Here is an 18,673-nt window from a genome sequence, read left to right as displayed (position 1 = left end):
GGTAAAGCAAAAAGTAAAGGTATGACCAAGTTTGTTTAATTTACTTTTTTCAAAGCACTGATTTTCATGTTTTTTGTGATTAAAATGTACCTTTCATATACAATAATTGATATTAAAGTCTTGATTGACAACCAAATGTCTTCAGATATTTTCCACGTTTGCATATTCATCGCCAATAATCATTGAGCAAGAAATTGATTGAGGAGTTTAACTCTTTACAACTTGCTGAACTGTGACGCAACATATACTTAACTATCCTGTCATAGAAGTATGACGTTACCTTTTCCCGCAAGCACTTTAGAGCAACGTGTAGTAGTTATTGTCTAAGAACTTCAAAATGTATTTGAAAACAAGAAATTTTTATGATTTATATATTAGGTTTAAAGGTTTAAATTTTAATTTTTAAAAAATACAAGTTTTATTATTTAAAGAAATAAATTATCAATTTATTTGCATAACCGACAGTGAAACCTACGAATTTTAAAATAAACCCCCCCCCCCCCCGAAAATTGATGTAATATTTGAAAGAAATCAGGAAATTGCAGCAATTTATTTTATCAAGTAAACAATAACTTTATTCCTCTTGCTGTTGTTGGATTACATGGTAATCATTAAAACAGGAATTGCTGCACAAGTGAATATTGCAGACGCCACACCCGTAGCAAGTGTCTTTTATTTTCCTAGGTGTTAACACGAAAAACCGCATGCAGTAGGACCTGGATCTCCCCAACCTTACAAATATATGTAGTGGAGTGACAATCCTAGAAAAAGATGCTTAGTTTTCGAGTTTAATGGACCGGCATACCCTACGGCTGAAAGTTATATTTTATAAAAGAGACACCCCTCCTCATACATTTTGGCCCGGTCGTAGAGTTTTCTCAAGTCAATTTTTTTTTAAACTTGCGATGAAAGTGAAAAGGGGGGGGGGGGGGGGGTATTTAAGTCGCTTATTTTACCTTGCTGATAATATTCTTTTTCAAGGATTAATTATTAATTATAAAAATACTAATTTGTGTGTGATAGGATAGCTACAGGTATCTAAATTTACAATGCAAAATTAATCAGGAATATTATTTGCCGCTCCCCCCCCTGTAAAAAATCTTGTGGTTTGTTTTGGTAACTGCGTTGATTTCAACTCAATATATTCAATACAATTATTTCATGCAATATTAATAACGAATGTTTACTTAAGCGTTAGAAAGATTTATAAGACAATGATTTCTGATCAAATAAACCGCAATTTTTTCAAGATAACCTCACACTAAGTCTTGTATTCGACTTGACCTAAAATGTTTTGTGTAACTGGGAACGCATTATAGAATCCCATTATGTCTATGACAGTGATTCCATCGATCAAAATATTGTTAAATATATTAAATTGGCTTCTATTATTAATAAGATAATACTAATATTCAGTTTGAATTTAAATTAATGAGCATTTGAAAGTAATTTTCCTTTTTTTTTCAATTTAAAAAAATACGTAAAAGACAAACATGACAGTTTTCTTTTACATTTTTGTTGAACAGTTATCTTGCATGATTGGATATTGCCTTTCTACTTCATAAGCAATACAGATTAACGCAAGTAAGACAGAGAACGTTTTTAGTATTTATCTTAAAGACTGTCATCACTTTACAGAAACTATTTCATGTTTCCTTCGGAAATATATTAAATTTTAGAGTTTTCTACAGCAAAAACTTGGACTTTGTCATTATTCAAAGTAAGGGATACATATCTTGTTTACGCATTTCCTTATTTACATAAAATTGAACTCTGTTACTGTAATCCATTATGAGGGGGGGGGGGTATCATATTTTTCTTACAGTACTCAAGTTTTCTTTTGAAAAGACGTACCAGAAAGGAAGATATGAATCAAACAGAACCGTAAAAGCAGTCCAATAAAGTTTTTGCTTGGAAAACTCGTGGTTTGATCTATCATAAAGTTTTTTCGATAATTTATATTTCCTTTTGAGAAAGAATTATCAGTTTTGCTTCAAGAATTAATTGTCTAATATTGATTTTACAAATTGCAATGGAGACAGAAGACATAATACTTTATACGGTATCTTTAACCAACCACAGAAACAACAAGAGGTTTTCAACATTATTTTTAGGACTTCTGATGAAATGACAAAGACTACTGAGTATTTAGGCAATCAGCCTTATTTGATATTTCCAGTCAGCAGATGAAAAAAGCCACGCACGACATGCATTTAATGTGATTATTGCCACGTGATCAACATTTTGCACTGTTTTAATCATTATCTACCCACCTGAAGTATCTTTTTAAGGATCGACTATCATTACTTTTACAGTGTAGCTCTTTTACAAAGTTTTTACTTTATAGTTTTCAAATGAAACATATTCTTGAAAAGTTAACAATAAAGATATAAATGTACGTGTACATGAAAACCAATGAATAGAAATTACAGCTCTAGCAAACGTATTACGTCATTCATTTAACTCGATCTTCACCCCTTTTCAAAGAATTGCAACTTTAACACCATTACGTGTTTAAAATCTTTCAAAAGCCCCAAATCTCTACAAATAACCTGCCTAATTCATGAGTAAACGTTCATTCAAAAGTTCACCAATTTGAACGTAAATTTTCAAATCATAGACAACATTCATTGAAAAAAAAATCGGCCTTTTTAGACAGAGAAATGAATAAATTTAAACATTAGATATTCTGTTGTCTGTCCTTTGGATGAGACCGGAGTACCGAAATTCAGTGTGAGAGCAAGGATGACCTCTAGAAGAATTTTTTTACTAAAAAAGCTTTTTAAAAAGCGTTGAACAATTTCTTTAAAAAATAATGAATCAGATGAAAAAGGTTTAATAAAAATATTATATTTAAAAAAGTGCAAAATTTATGGTCATATTTCGTTTTTTTTGGGGTGGGTGTTTTTTTTTTTTGGGGGGGGGGGGGGGGTGCGGGTTAGTGGTGATGGTGTTGTTGTTCCTGATTTTATTTTTCTTTACTTTGTGTACTAAATATTACGTGATTGTACGTAAAGAATTACGTAAATTAGCATTAAACCTTTTAAGTTAAAATAAAATTCTATAAAACAAACCTTTCATTTTACAGACAGACAAACGGGCATTCTTATTAATTTTTTCGTTCCTTTTCCATGCAATCAACATATTTTACCGAATAAATAAAATTCCTATACAAATATACATCATTTTCACGAATTCCTGAACTTTTCTTTATATGTACAATATTATGGTCAGAATTCATTTATTGATCTTTGATCTCCTTTTTTTTTAAATTTTGACCATAGAATTTTCTACAACCGGGCAAAAATTATTCTTGATAATATATAAAACCCAAAAAAATACAAATCAGCCGTAGGGTAGGGTGGTACATTAAAGTCAAATTTTTGATGGTCTTGTCACTCCACTAATGGCCTGTCATACTTGGAAGTTTGTGACTGGAAATAGGTTCTTTTCTCCCGAGAATTGTCCACTCAATTGCTCCGCTAACGCCAATCGAAAATCAAGTTGACTGTATCTTTTCTTCCTTGACTGACCACTTTCTTTACAGATAATAAATGAGTCGATGACGGCCAAATTAAGAAGGAAATACAAAAATATTTCCAGCATTTTGACTCTGCCTACCTAAAGTGTACTTCGATCTTAACTGATCAAAAATATCCACCCCTCGGAAAAAATTCTGGTGATTTGCGATGGACTCGGGACGGCGAACTACCACTGCAGATCCGTCCTTCAGTCTTCGTGAGGCGGGTGCACTTTTTTTGTTGAGGAGAAGAATTCGTCGCTAGCACAGCCACGGGTCTCGTATCCATCCAGACGGTGGCCGTCAATTGTCCATCCTGTCTATAAATAAAATTTTAATCCATGTACATTTATTTTAAACTCTTTGAATTCACTAGAATGAATTGCATATTTAAATTCACATTAAACTGTTAAAAAAATTAGTTTTCCAATTCTAAGGACAAGGGGTCAACATAAATGGGAAGGCCTTATAACAAGGGATACTATTTAAACAATGACGTTTAAAATCGATTATGACGTAATATTTTAATCAGATTAAAACTTTTTTTTATTTTAAAAGATATTAACAAGTATAAAATAGAAGGGAATCGGCATTAAACTGAAGATTAAACGTACTTTTGAAAGTGCGTGAAAAGTGCGTGATTGCGGGGCAACGGTAAATGCGTGATTTTGCGTCAGAAATAGGAAACGGTATATGCGTTAAATTGCGTAATTGCGGGGAAGGGGGTTATATAATTATAATATTCTAAACATGGAGTTATCTTGCACTAAGAACTATGTAAGAAAAAATGAAAAAAAAAAAATGTTTTGGGTGTTAATTACGTACCATGCAGATTAATGTTTTGTTTTTCATGAACACTTCTGATTGAGTATTTTTATTAGTCAAATTAGCCCAAGCAACACAGTTTTTTAAATTGTGAAATACGAAAAGTACCATATATGTGGAAATTTTAGCGAGAGGCAAATTTAGTGATTTGTCCTCGCCTATAAGTCGGTGTTTTGGGAGTCGAATCTTGGTCCAAAACTCTGTGCCCGACTTATAGGCGAGCTATAAAAAGAATGGTATTATATGAGGTGCAGTCCATCTGAAATACAAGCTTTATTAAATTATTTGGAAAACCGTAAGGACGAAACATGAAATAAATTATTGCAGTTCGGGTAATTTTCAACATTTCAATCGGACGCCAAATTGACAGACTAAATCTGTAGTAAATGTATATAAGATAAATCGCTCTTTATTACATCTAATACATGAACAAATAAGGGCTTTGTCGTTGAAATGAACTTCAAAAATGTAAATTTTTATTACAAGTAAATTGTGTCTTAATTTGTGCAATGACGTTCGAAAGTATACGGAGCTGTGTAAATACACTTAATATATTATTTGTTAAGTACCTTATGATAAAAGTGGAACTACACCATTTTATTTTATTCTTGTGTTTGTCTCCAACAAAATAACTTCCGTAAAAATTATTCTACGCAGAGGTACTTAAGGGGGATGTACAAGCCATACTGGATCAAGTCTGGTGTAAAATAAGAAATACCAAGAATGCACTTAATACACTACTACACTAGCCCAAAGTTACTCAAAGTGTTAATGCACTAATAACCTACTGTTAGAGACCAAAATTAGTAAATAATTAAGTTTATTTTGTTTTAATTAGGAGGAAATTAATCATGCTAGAATTGCGCAGTTACAGCATTCACGAGATGAAAAATGCATTGAAAATGGAGTTAGTTTGATTCATTGATAATATGGCTACAACCATTTGTTTCGCTTTTTTCTTGTCATTATCCATAATTCTTGAAAATTTGATTTTTCATATGGGTGTCTTCCTGAGGCCATGTGTTTATTTCGTCCGCCATTCCTCTGTCACACAGAGTTCGAACAACATTGATTTTAGAATAAATGCGACCATAATAACATCAAGACAAGAAATTACGAAGTAATAATCATTATGTTATATTACTTACGACTGTTATTTGTTGCATCGCATCGACTGAATAATGAAAAAACGCGATTTTAACCCCACTCCAGCAAATCGGGAAAAACTGTTCTGTTTACAGCTCGAATTTCCTTGTTAATATTATTCCACTCAGCACGTGCTTGGCCTGTGCATATATCTGCTGTGGATAGATGCGTCTATTACCATGATTATATTTAATTTTTCATGGAACAAGTCTTGATAATTTGTTGATTTCTTTAAAACTCAAGAAAAAAGATAAAAAATGTCCTAAACATATGTGTTTACGTCGGGTCTTTTTTCTGTGGCGATAGAAGTTATTTTCAAATGGGGCACTGCAAGGAGGATGCTTAGCATTTAATTTGAAAAAGTTAAACAATATGCAGTGCATGAAAAACAAATTGTAATTACATGTCTTACATTCGAAAAGTTGGTACATATGTTTATTTTGTTCAGCAGTTAGACAGAAAAATAGGCAGTTATAAGATTTCCTTCAGGCACCTCACATAAATAGCTAGATTGTTTGCAATGACCCACACATTGTATGGAGTAATGTTTGGACATAAAAAAGCATCATGTCTCATTATGTTATCAACGTTGTAAGCTCTCGCGAAGCTGTTTCTTTGAAATTTAAAAGCAAGAACAATGTTTGCAAAGAAAGGTCCATTGCATATGCTATGTCTATCATCGCAAATGAAACAGTGAGAGGCTATGGCCCCCCCCCCTCCCAAAAAAATCCTATGTTTGTTTTTCAAAAGATTCCAAAGATTCAAAAAGTTTGCATTACTAAATATGTGATGGAACATGTACTAGCCTTATGAGACCATTTGTTATAAAAATATTTGGTTGCCCCCTCTCCCGATCTACTGTCTAGAAATGACCCGACTCAATTTTTTTTTTACATACCATTACACGATTTTTTTTTTCTTCCGTCAACAAATGTTTAAATTTTAAGGAATTTTTTTCTCACCTATAAATACCGACCCAATAATTTTTCCCTGAGTTGGGAGGACCATCAAACGTCATTTTAAAGATGGTATAAAATATTTAATTATGTTGATTTTTTTTACTCTGTTAAATTGTAATTTTGACAAAACGGGCAAATAGAAAAAAAGTTTTTTTTATTCATTAAATCCTCTAACCCACGCTGAATGATTTCATTCATTTTCCAATGTTGCTCCGCTGTAATGAAATTGTATACGAGGGGTGATCAAAAGCAGGCAAACGATATTTTAGGCATTTGATAGTTGTATTATTGTTGAAATATTTAAGTATTTTTCAAAGTGTAAATTGGAGGTCTTTGATAGCATATTGCTTAAATAAAAACACATCCCTTTTCACACTTGCTTTCACCGGGCAACATAACAAGTATCATATTAACCATCTGCCTTCCTTCACTAAAACGAACTATCCAATCATTGATTGAATTTATAGGAAGTCATTTGTATTAATATACTGTGAACAAATTCTTATACGCTACTTCAAAGGCATTTTTAAGATATACCATTAATATTTTAGTCGTTTGTTGAACGAGTTCCACTGAGACAACCATTTTTCGTGACAAGTAGCTGCATAATGACGTCATTTTCACATTGTGAGCAAAACTCTATTCAGCATATGCTATTTACAGAACTTGTGTTTGACTATGTCTGCACCAAATTTGTTTCTAATCTGATTTTTTTTTATAGATACACATGTATCGAGATAGTTCGCGAATTTTTTGATCACCCCTCTTACTGGTAGGTACTAAAACACGGTCATTCATATCGATTTTATGTGTTTAATTTCTTTGTGTTTCAATGGTGATAATTAAACTTTTGATAGATATTATAAGTTATCTGTGGCAAACTTACAAACTCTTAATTTTTAACTTTGATTGTGCTCATTTTTCCTTACCTGGAATCAAAGAGTTTAAGATTTTTTTTTATATCAATACGTACACTATTTAACAACTGTACAATAATAATACTAAATAATAAATAACTTAAAGAAACACTATAACACATTTCCTCTTTTAAAAGTGTTCATATTATTTGAAATATTTTGCAACTGTAATTCTCTTCTACATTTAGAGATTGTTATGTCCCTCCATATTAAGAAGAGGTCTGATAAACAAAATTCTGTACTAAAAATAGACCACGTGCTGCTATCCATGAACTACTTTCATGGTTCTTTACACTCTTTTTGAAAACAACGATACATTGTTTTGAACTTGAAATTATCATTTAAAAGTGCAAAATTAAGACATTTTCTCAACAAATGGTTGTAGAGAGAACATTAATGCACAGTTTGCGTATTTTTAATAACCAATTTATGGAACTTCTCGTTCTACGAGATCACTTTTATGAGCGTCAACTTTCCTGTTTAAATAAAGTTATATCCTCTTTACGAATTTTACCTTTTTTTTTTATTCAAGAGCATACTTAAATACAATGGACTTTAAAAGTCCAGACAGTCTACAGACATCTAAGCTGATGTTAAAGGGATTTTATCAACCTTGTAAAAAGTCAATATATCGTTAACTATGTGGTCGTTATGATAATACTCTTATCAAAAAACCATAATTAAGGCTGAATTTTTGCTGACGCGTTTCATTTCAATTTTTAGGCCACTGTAACAGTTATTCGCATAAGATAGATATTCAAACTTGAACTCCGCTGACATTACATGTCAGTTGCATAATAATACATGTACAGTGTCTTAAATTTGTAACGAAAGATAAGTATTGGTCTTAAAATTAAAAGTAAGGAAATATGAAGACAAGTAAGTATTGATAAATTACAGAAATCAGTTTCGTTTTCTGGCCTGATTATTTGGATAAATTTGTGAACGAAAGAATTTGTAACTAGAAAAGATGAGTTTTCAGTTTAGGATTGTTAAGATATAATTGATTATAAGTTAAATTATTCAACATTGAGGATCGTTTCATGTAATGGTCATAAACCCTCTGCTCATGCATATAAAATGTTGCTTGAACCTTAATAATTTTCCAAAAGAAAAGTATTTTATAAGTTAAATACAAACAATTATAGCATAGCTTGTGGGGCAAAATTGGACAAAAAAAGATACTTCAACTTAGCAAATCTATAAAGCAATAATAGACATTTATGTCATTTAGAGTTATCTCTCTTATCAGAGTATCATTGAATTTAAGTTGAAAGCTGCATACAGATTCCATTTTTGATATTAAAAAACATATATGTTTCTAAAACAATTTACGGGTCTAAAAAAATCAATTTTTTAAAAGATGTAATTAAATTTTTAAGAAATCACAAAATGATTTTTAAACAAATAAAATCTTTGGCAATGCTGAATGAATTAAATCCCTTTATGCTTTAATGAAATTCAACTAGAATTATTTATGGGAAGAGCAAGACTTACAGATTGCCTTTGCAACCAGCTTAGTAAATTTCAACAAACAATGATATTTCAAGAGGGCCAACCACTATTTTAACACTTACTTTGAGAATTACTTGTTTAAAGGACCTACGATGACTATAGCCAAAGCTTCAACGCCCTAGGCAGGTTGTCTTTATAATTCAGTATTCATTTGATAGCATTAAAATAGAATTTGAGTTTATGGTCAACATTCTAAGATACAATTCTCAAATAGTTTTGAAAATGAATCGAATCAAAATAACAATAGAAGGAAGAAAAGGCATGTAAATTGTGGTATCCCTCAGTTCTGTAATTATCTTTTATTTTTACGAATGCATACAAGCTATTCGTAAAATCAAATACTGTGTTCAATAACACACCCTCGTACACTGATATACAATCACTGGTATTATTAAGTTCAATGTATTCATACGCAGTTTGTTTGTAATTCATAAAGACTAGTTATTTAATGTTTCATACCGTTTTTTTATAGCCGATATTAATTCTAGTAATATTAAGAATCTTTTCTTAGATGCTAACATTTACCTTGTTATAATTAATTTTATTTAATATTTCTAGTACTTGCCACTTGCACGTTTTTCATCCTTTATGGTAAGTTTTTTATATACTGACACGCAAAAGAAACGCAACAAGCAGTACTCAAAAAAATGTTTGAATTTTTTATCTAATGATTTCCAAAAATGGATGTAGTAAGGCTAAAAAAACTTTTCAGAACATGAGAGATTTGATAAAAATGTTAAATGTTTATCTTTTAACTTTACTAAGTAACATATGACTGTTAAAACACCCCCTCCCAGCCATTAAATTACAACATGCAAGACTGCCCTAAACAACAATTGCAGCTTAATTTCTTCGATACAATACGTTAATCAATATAGAGATTTGAGCGAAGGAATTATTCTTTGCCATTTTTAAATGCCTGTTTTTCAGATGATTAGGTCGCATTTTCTCTAACTTAGCACATTTTAGTAACATTTGAACATCCGGTCCAAGGACTGTCTTTTATGCATATGATACATAAGACCCCGTTGAGAATTCTTAGATGCACGCCTTGGTTGATGGATTACGTGTGATAGAAGGTGTAAGGTCACGTGGTCAGCTCAGCGAGTCATTCAGTTGTATTGTGATAACCCGCCTGCTGACCACGCTAAAATTAGAGGCACGTCTATTTTGAAGACCCCCCTCCACCCCTGCCTTCCTACCCCTTAAAATAGGTGTTAGTGTGTCATGCAAAATCATATGCTTCATTAGTTCTGACTCGATTTGTTTATACTGTTTTTATGTATTTTGTTTCACTATTATCCTTGGGCTAGGCCTATTTTGTTTTTATGTGCCATCTTTTTGCTAACTTTATCATATGATGTTTTGATTGTCTTGTCTTACAGATACTTTTTTCTAGTCAGTTTTGGGGGATCAGACGTTATCATATTTTACGTAACTGCTAATCAAAGCTTGTGAATCTGATCCCCTTCTTGTTTGTTAAACTGTTCACATTTATACCGTCATTTTAATAAATGACATTAATCATCTCTATGAAAGTGTTTTATTTGACTTATACAAAATTAGCAAAAACAAGCTGCGGTGAGCTTGCATATAAGCATAAGAATACATAAAATGTATTTTTGCATCATCAACTTTGGAATGGAAATGCGTACTTAAGCCATTTTCGAGAAGCCTTAGCATCGTTACGGGAAACGAAAGGAGATTGTATCTATTAAAACTATTGCTGCATTACTTAAGATGAACAGTACAAACCCTTAAAACTCCATGTTATTGCCAAATGTTTTGTTAAACAGGCAATTTTTTATTTCTGTTAAGCAGACTCAAAGTTGACTTCTGATAAGGTACGAAAATCGTTCAACCGTTAAATTACCGATATTTACCAAATTGAAGATATCCATAATTTTTAGATACAAAATTCTTTACTTTACATAATTATTTCCCCCTAAAGTAGGGTGTTGCGTTTCTTTTGCGTGTCAGTATAAAAATGTTCTTTGATAGAAGTCTCTGCATTTGAAATCTTAAAACATGATGAGTAATGGCATATGTTTTGACCAATATCCTATTTTAATCAACAGGTTTTATTCATGCGGGGCCAACTTGCATGCATTGTAACGGAGCCGGAGACATTGAAAATTGTTTTTTAAATACTGTCAGATGCGGGGACCTTGAGGTGAATAGATTTTCTTCTCTACAAAAAAAATTAAGTTGGTGATAGCTATTGAAGGTGTACAACTAAGCTAAAATCTGTACTTGTTTTATTATGACTAAAATAAAAATTTGTTTGTTTGCAGTTACCTAATGACCCAACCCTAACCTTATTTTTTAAGGCATTCTTATTTTATTATTTTTCTTTCAATTTTCCAGGATATAGAAACTGTTATATATTTAATACTTTCTGATTTTTGTTTTTATCAATCAGTGGTTTACAACTAGAGTGGAGCTTATTCATGTTTAGTAGGCATATGAAAAGTTCTATTATTTGTTATTTAACAAAAATCTAAAAACTAATTAAAAAAAACTAATTTAAAAAAAAAGAAAGAATGCCAACCTACCTACCCGCTCTAAAAGTTATAGGTCGGCTATTACAAACAAAGAATTTTTAAAGCTTGGTCTTGGTTATGATTTTTTAATTTTCTATGAAAAATTTCGCTGCATCAATAAAAAGCTATTGAAAATTAAATTTCATAGCGTAGAAACTTGTTTTGAAACATATTCCAGAAAAATGTGGAAGTTTTCGTAATCAGAAAAGTCTAATATAAAAACCTTAAATTTAGCAATTTGCTATTTTAATATTGTTGCCTATTACTTAATTACCTGTGTTAAAATTAAGCATTATATTTCCTCTTTTACATTTATGGAGAATCATTCAATATTTTGCACATTATAAAACTTTTTATTTTTAATTTTATTTCGCCGAAATTATTTGTTCAAACATTAAATAAAGAGTGATTAGAAAATACATTGAAACTTAAAAATAATCTGCTTGGAACTATTCATTTTAACCTGCGTTGGAGCGAATTGGAAAAGAAAAAAATAATAAAAAGCAAATTTTTAATTGTTGAATTTTAAAACCTGTCAGCATCCTTTTGGTTTTATGTGTACATGTATTTGTCTGACTGAATGTAGTCAGAGGACTTTGACGCACTGACGTGCATGTGCAATTTGATTGGAGAATATTAATTTTTCATCATTAGATTATTTATTGGAAGTATGTTTGAATTTCAGACAGGATAATGTAATTTTAACAGCATATATGTCGTTGATTTAGGACTGTTATTTAGACAAATATGTGGATGAAAACTCGGTGATCAGATACGATGCAGGGTGTCGTTCGAAACAGGTTTGCATATTTATTATATTACATATGTAAATAATTGATGGTTCTAAGTTGTTTTACGATTTTTTGAAAGTTTCTAATTCATAAAGATGCGTCATATAAGTAAATGAATAAAATACAAATCAACAGCCTTCTTATGATTCAAATGAGTTATTGCCTGGATATTTTCAAGTGATAAGTGGATATCTGTTATAAATGTTTTTTTCTGTCATAGACATCGGAACCGGGGGGGGGGGGGGGGGGGGGGGGCTAGGGGGGATTAGCCCCAACCCAACTTTTTTTGCAAAGTCATTGAATATTGGAGCGTAGGTTTAACCCCCCCCCCCCCCTCACTTTCAACAGTCTCGTTGCAATTTAGCCCAAAAAGGGTGTACATAAGTGGTAGTGTTTGTAAAAAAAATATTGAAACTGATAAAAGTTCTATTCTACTCCTCCCCGCCCTTCAACCCCGAAATAGGATTTTCGCGTTTAGACAACGGACACATTTTATTATTATTCTTTTTTATTTCTTTTTTCTTTTGCTTGTCAAGTGTTTTTTGTATAGGTTTGGAATTATATTCTCTTTTACTTTGCCCACCCACCCCACCCCCTCTTCTCCCTGGGACGTGAATAGATTAAGTCAACGAATCATTCCGTAGTTAACTTTAACTTTGCACAAAAATAAGGCAATCACTGTTAAATTGTGTACAGAATGAAAACATTCAGTGAGTTTTTTAAATCAAATTTTGTCCGTCGTCTGTCTGTCTAGCTGTCTGTCTTTCCATACGTCTGTAAGTTTTTCATATTTTCGACTTCTTCTCGAGACCCACTGGGCCTATGCAGCACAGTTGAAGTTACAGCGCAGCATTATTAAGGCTTGAAAAGGGAGGCGGGGCCTAATTTATACGGGAAAAGTTTACTGTGACGTCAAACAAAAATATGACTTTTACGTATTTCTCATAATACCTAAAAATGAAATAATTTGTAACTTTTAACTGTATTAGCATTCAAACAACAATAAAACTTATCAATGTATTAAAAAAACTTCTAATTACATCCCATGTAGCTGGTTAAAAACAAAGCACTGATCGCGTTGAACTTGTAAACATGACGTCCTTTTGGTAAAAATGACGTATTTCATGTCCTGTGAAAGGCAGCTATACATTTGAGAAATTTTTAACAATGAAAAATGCGTCGTCTTATTAAACGAAATATTATTTACAGGTTTTAAATAGTCGATTTATACCAATGTTAACTTTATCCTTTGTTTAGTGTGATTATTTATTAACGATCACAAGAATGTATTGTATTAATCATGTCATGTTTTTATGTACAGGTTACATATATTTTACATCGAGATGCTTCATAAAATCGTACTGTCGCAAGGGCATACACTGAATAGATCTTAACAATTTTTTGAATATATTTAAAGGATATTTTTCTTAACTTTAAAAGTGCTGCTGCTTTCTTTAAATCAAGGGCATGATTTCATAAGTAAACAAAATATTTGGTAAAAGTCAAACATATTTCGACATTGGCTTATTTACCTGAAAAATTATCTATTAAAACACAATTCTATTCAAATCAGCAGCACTTTATTCTATACAGACAATATTGTTACCTGCTTTATCAGCAGGGACCACGTACTGGTCATGTAATCTATCTTATTCTTTTTTCACTTCTGGATTATTGATCACAAAAGGATAGATGGCTTTCATATTGCCCCTCAATTGTTTAATACGCGAGTTTAACATAGATCTGATACATTTATTATTGTTTGCAGCTTAGTGTAAAGTTTCACGTTACGTCACGATCTAGTTGACAGCTGCGCTCAAGGTATATTGTACTCGCCTCCTAACCGCAAGCTTTACGACTGGAACTTTCTTCTTATCCCTGATTGGTTGCTTGTGCAACAGACTATTTCCATGTCCATGTTGATAATTTGAGTTGACAAATTACGTGAATTGTTTACGCTGGATGCATCTGACGAAAAAGATCGTGACGTAACGTGAAACTTTACACCCAGCTGCAAACAATAATAATCCATTCTGACAAGGTGTCAACGTCTTCTTTTTCATATCTGGCACATCGTCTGGCGTAATTTTCAACGAATTTATAATATTTATGAAATTCCGACGCCAGTCGAAGGATCTGGGTTCCCTATACATGTAATTAGGACCTTTTAAAATAAATAATCGAAGATCCTCATTATTAACTATTTTTACGTCACCTGTAATAACGTATCCAGCAGGACTTTAGTTATAAGGCGAAGAAGAACATGAATACGATGGAGGATTATGTTTTAGATACTCAGTATCCAGGCCATGTTAAGTTTTTTTTGTAAGCATTGAATTCATATTTTTGGATTTCGTCGGACCTATACATGTAACACACCTGACCTTGCCGACAAACTGAATTGAAGAAAATGGAGATAGGGTAAAGTATTCAATATCAAAGCCCATAGAACAATACAAAATGGGAGGAGAGTAAACACGTGCACAGACCTCTAAAACATTAGAGGTGGGATCAGGTGAGTTACATAAAGCGCGGTTTGATAATTTGTGGGCACGGCTAGGTGTGTTATAGGACCGACGGCATCCAAAAATATGAATTCAATGCTTATATTTACATTCTCTAGTTTTCCCTCTTCAAAATTGTTTATTTCGTTAATCTTTAATGTGAATTTAGCGCCCTTTAAAACTGACGTTTTTATAGACGTAAAAGCCGTTTGTGACATCGTAAAGTTAAATAACGCAAACGAACATTGCGAGGGAAAAAAAGTGACAAACTAATTTTAAGGACAGATGATACAAACTTTTTAAAAATTTTGAAAATAACAATTTGGACCGTGTTTAAATAAGTATATTGAAATAAGGATTACCGCATAGTTTACATTTTTATATTCAAAGTTTCACAAAATAGTGATTTGAAGTGAAAAATATTTGTATAGATTAATAAGGATGGTTTCTGAATGGTAGAATTTTGAACATCAGAGAAGGTTAACAATTTCTTTATATTCTAGAAATGTGTTCTTTGCATCATTTGCAATGAAATTAGGCCAAACAATATACATGTATATCAATCCAGACATCCATATTTTGTTTATATCATCTGCCCTTAAACGCACCTTTTTGTATTTTTACGTTAATTTAACAGGTTTAACTTTTTTATTAAATTGTCACAACAGTGTACATTGTTGGTGTTTCTAGAGTATTGAAAATGAATATAGTTCCTACTGTGTATTCTAACGCGCGGTGACAAGGTTTCGCGTGTGTTAGAGATTTGAACGTCGTGGGTTCTAATGGATTTCATAAAAAAAAATTACACTGAATGTAAATTATATAAAACCGTGACACGACAACGTTAGATACCATTAACGTGTCAGTCCGCCCTTACATCTTTCGGTCTTCCTGTCCTTTATATGGTCATTCAATGACACATAGCCCATCCAGAATCTCTCATACCATATATAAAGAAGTCTCTTATTTACATTCTTTACTCTGTGAGTTTGAATAATCATCGTAACTGATTCTAATGGCCATTTCACAATTTGAAACAAAAACGTATTTCAACTTGTTGCGTTTCTCTTTTTTTCCCATTTCGACATTACCTTCTCCCAATGCATCAGAGGATAGCATCAATGAATGTTAATGATTAAAAAAACTTTCTTTAAAGAACTATATGCGGTATATTGCATATGTTTGCCCCCACAAAAGTCAAATTTTGAAAACTTTCTGAAATGTGCTGAATTCAATAAATTGTACGAGAAATGTCAATTAACAGAAAATATTATAGTTCCAAAGCAGTGTATTCACAATTTTTGTTTTTATGACGTCACAAACTAGTCTGATTTTATATCCTTTTTCAGAAAGAGGACAAAATGGACAAAATTTCAACAATTTTAGCTTTAGAATTTATAGAGCGCATGTGTGTTCAGGAACAATATTGACATATTTCATTGATATTATGATTCTACACATTATATCAAAATATTTATCCTGAACACACATTTTTTTATTCAAAATATCGACGAAATATGTAAATTTTTCTGTATAATTCATAAAAAACTGAAATTTACGTCATATTTGTGACGTCATTACGTACATATGACGTCATTACTTATGAAATAATTCAGTGCTTTGAAGTCAGCATATACTCCCCTGTTTAAGGACTTAATTAAATATTACTCCATCAAAGTTTGATTTGGGGGGGGGGGGGGGCAAATATTGGTTAATACCGCATAAAGTTCTTTTCAGGACTAGATAATGTAAATTTTGTATTTTAAAATATTGGGCGATTAGGCGCTTTTTGGATGCTTTTTTAGTGTGTTTGTTTTCATTCTAAACAAATTCACTTTGAAACGTGACATTAAGTTTTGACGCGGCAACACTAAATTTTCAATTTCCATAAGATTTATTTTAATGCATCTTTTGGTATATATAATTTGATAATATGACGCCAAATATTAAAGATAAAGACACTGAGACGTTACTTTTCTATCAACCCTCGTAGGTAGTTTTATGTAATGCAATTACAGAAGGTTGTATATTAGCCTTGTTTACATTATGAAGAATTTTAAGTTCTGCATCTCCTTTGTAAATGTAAATTAACAAATTTTTACTGCATGATCGTTAGATTAACTTGGTTGCAAATTATAAGCATTGAAATTGATTTTAGAAATTTTGAATTAAACTGTGTCCATGTCCCTTTAATATCATCTATCGTCAGTAAGAAATCCAAATATGAAACAAATTATTTTAGAATGTCCTATAGTGTCTTTAATTTCAAGTTCACTAAGATATATCAAATCGAATATGAATGGTAATAATTATTGTTGATTCATAATTCGATGTACCTTTTTGCTTCGAGTTTTTCTTTTTGTTTGTTTGTTGTTATTTTTTTTTTTTTTTTTTTTTTGTTTGTTTTGTTTGTTTGTTTGTTTTTTGTTTGTTTGTTTGTTTGCTTTTAATATAGCAATTTCATGCCTTTTACAGCCTTTTGAAAGTATTACCGTAATTATGCCATTTTTCTAAATAGACTGACCAGTCCTAATAAGATTATTTGTTTATAAATCTGAATAAAGCAATCTATTCTTTTTTTAATTAAAAGCTAGCTATTTAACAAGAAGAAAATAATTTTGAGTTCTTTATAGGTGTGTAGTGGTCAAGGTAGACGGAGACGGCGTTTAGTGGTCTGCACTAGTTGTTGTAGTGACGCCCCTGACCATAATGGGCCGTGTAATGCCAAACTTTGCGGTATAGGTCGTAAGTAATTCTATCACAACTGCGATATACTTATTGAATCAAATTTCTATCCAATTATATTCGAAATTTGGTTTACATGTATATTTAGTTTCAAATTAACGCAGAAATTTACTTCCATAATTTGCGCTTTTGATAACTATGCAAAATTATTTTTCTATTTAATAAATATAGCTGTTACTTATGCAAATTCAACCTGTGTTGTTTGCGAAGGAGTACACAGTGACGTGACGTCATGTTCGTCAACTTCTGTTTGTCCTCCTAACGAGGCAAGTTTAAATATTATTCAACGTAACGGAATGATGCATCGTATATATAGTTTGTACAGACATATATTTTTGAATTTCTGAGTATTATAAAGAGTAAACAGTGATGAAAACAAAGTTTACAGCTGCATCTTACAATTACATAAAAACATCCTAATGTACAAAAGATTCGGCCATCGTTTTAGATATATATAAGCTATTACATTTCTAACCTTTCCATGGAATTTTGGAAAGAGGGAACGGATTCAAATATCAAGATTCACTTGTGGCCTTTTTGGCCCTTTGAATTGCTGAAAAAAGTAAAAATAAACTTAATTTTACCTTCCTAGAGCATACATATTGCAATTGATGCAATTGCATAGGTGGAATCTCAAAGACACGTTTTAATAGTAAAAGAGAGCACTATGTCTATACTTTAAAAAGGTGTTTCGAATGGGACATTGTAAGTTATTCAAGAAATTGGTATTATATAAACAAGCCCATTTAATGGACAAGCTAACTCATCCTTTATGTAAAAGCAAAATTATTAATTGAAGACTTTCTATAATATAAATATATAACGCAGTCGAATATTCATTTTGTTTTACACTTTGTTACAATGAATTAAAGAAAGCTACTACTTGACAATTTGATTTACTTTCAACCTGATGCTTAGAAAAAAAAGGCTTTTCTTTCCATAAGGCGTCAATAGAATACAGAATGAAAAATATACCTCTTGCGCCCGTATATTTTAAGGGATTTAAAGAGTGGGGCGGGGTCGAAATTCAAAGGTATTGGATGTTAAAATGACACCCCTACCCAGATGAAAGATCTATATCTTCCAAATTATACATGAAGGATATGGAGATAACGACAGTTTTCAATATCAAAGTCCATAAAACAATACAAAAAGAAGCAGGGCAAGCACAGACCTCTATAACATCAGAGACGGGATCAGGTGCCATG

General features: G+C 31.7%; 1 protein-coding gene across 1 annotated transcript; it reads left to right on the top strand.

Annotated features, from left to right (window-relative positions):
• The first annotated feature begins 9,446 nt into the window (after window positions 1–9,446).
• LOC134259595 (uncharacterized) lies at window positions 9,447–17,850 on the top strand. Its single transcript, XM_062742200.1, has 5 exons — window positions 9,447–9,473; window positions 10,961–11,055; window positions 12,154–12,225; window positions 17,354–17,465; window positions 17,637–17,850. The coding sequence occupies exons 2-5, from the start codon at window positions 10,987–10,989 to the stop codon at window positions 17,810–17,812; spliced, it is 429 nt and encodes a 142-aa protein (XP_062598184.1). The 5' UTR covers window positions 9,447–9,473; window positions 10,961–10,986; the 3' UTR covers window positions 17,813–17,850.
• The last annotated feature ends 823 nt before the right edge of the window (window positions 17,851–18,673 follow it).

Source organism: Saccostrea cucullata, unplaced genomic scaffold, assembly GCF_032062105.1.
Source record: "Saccostrea cucullata isolate Sc308-1 unplaced genomic scaffold, CSIRO_AGI_Scuc_v1 ctg10620, whole genome shotgun sequence".
Classification (NCBI taxonomy): Eukaryota; Metazoa; Mollusca; class Bivalvia; order Ostreida; family Ostreidae; genus Saccostrea; species Saccostrea cuccullata.
This window is presented reverse-complemented; position numbering and strand designations above follow the sequence as displayed.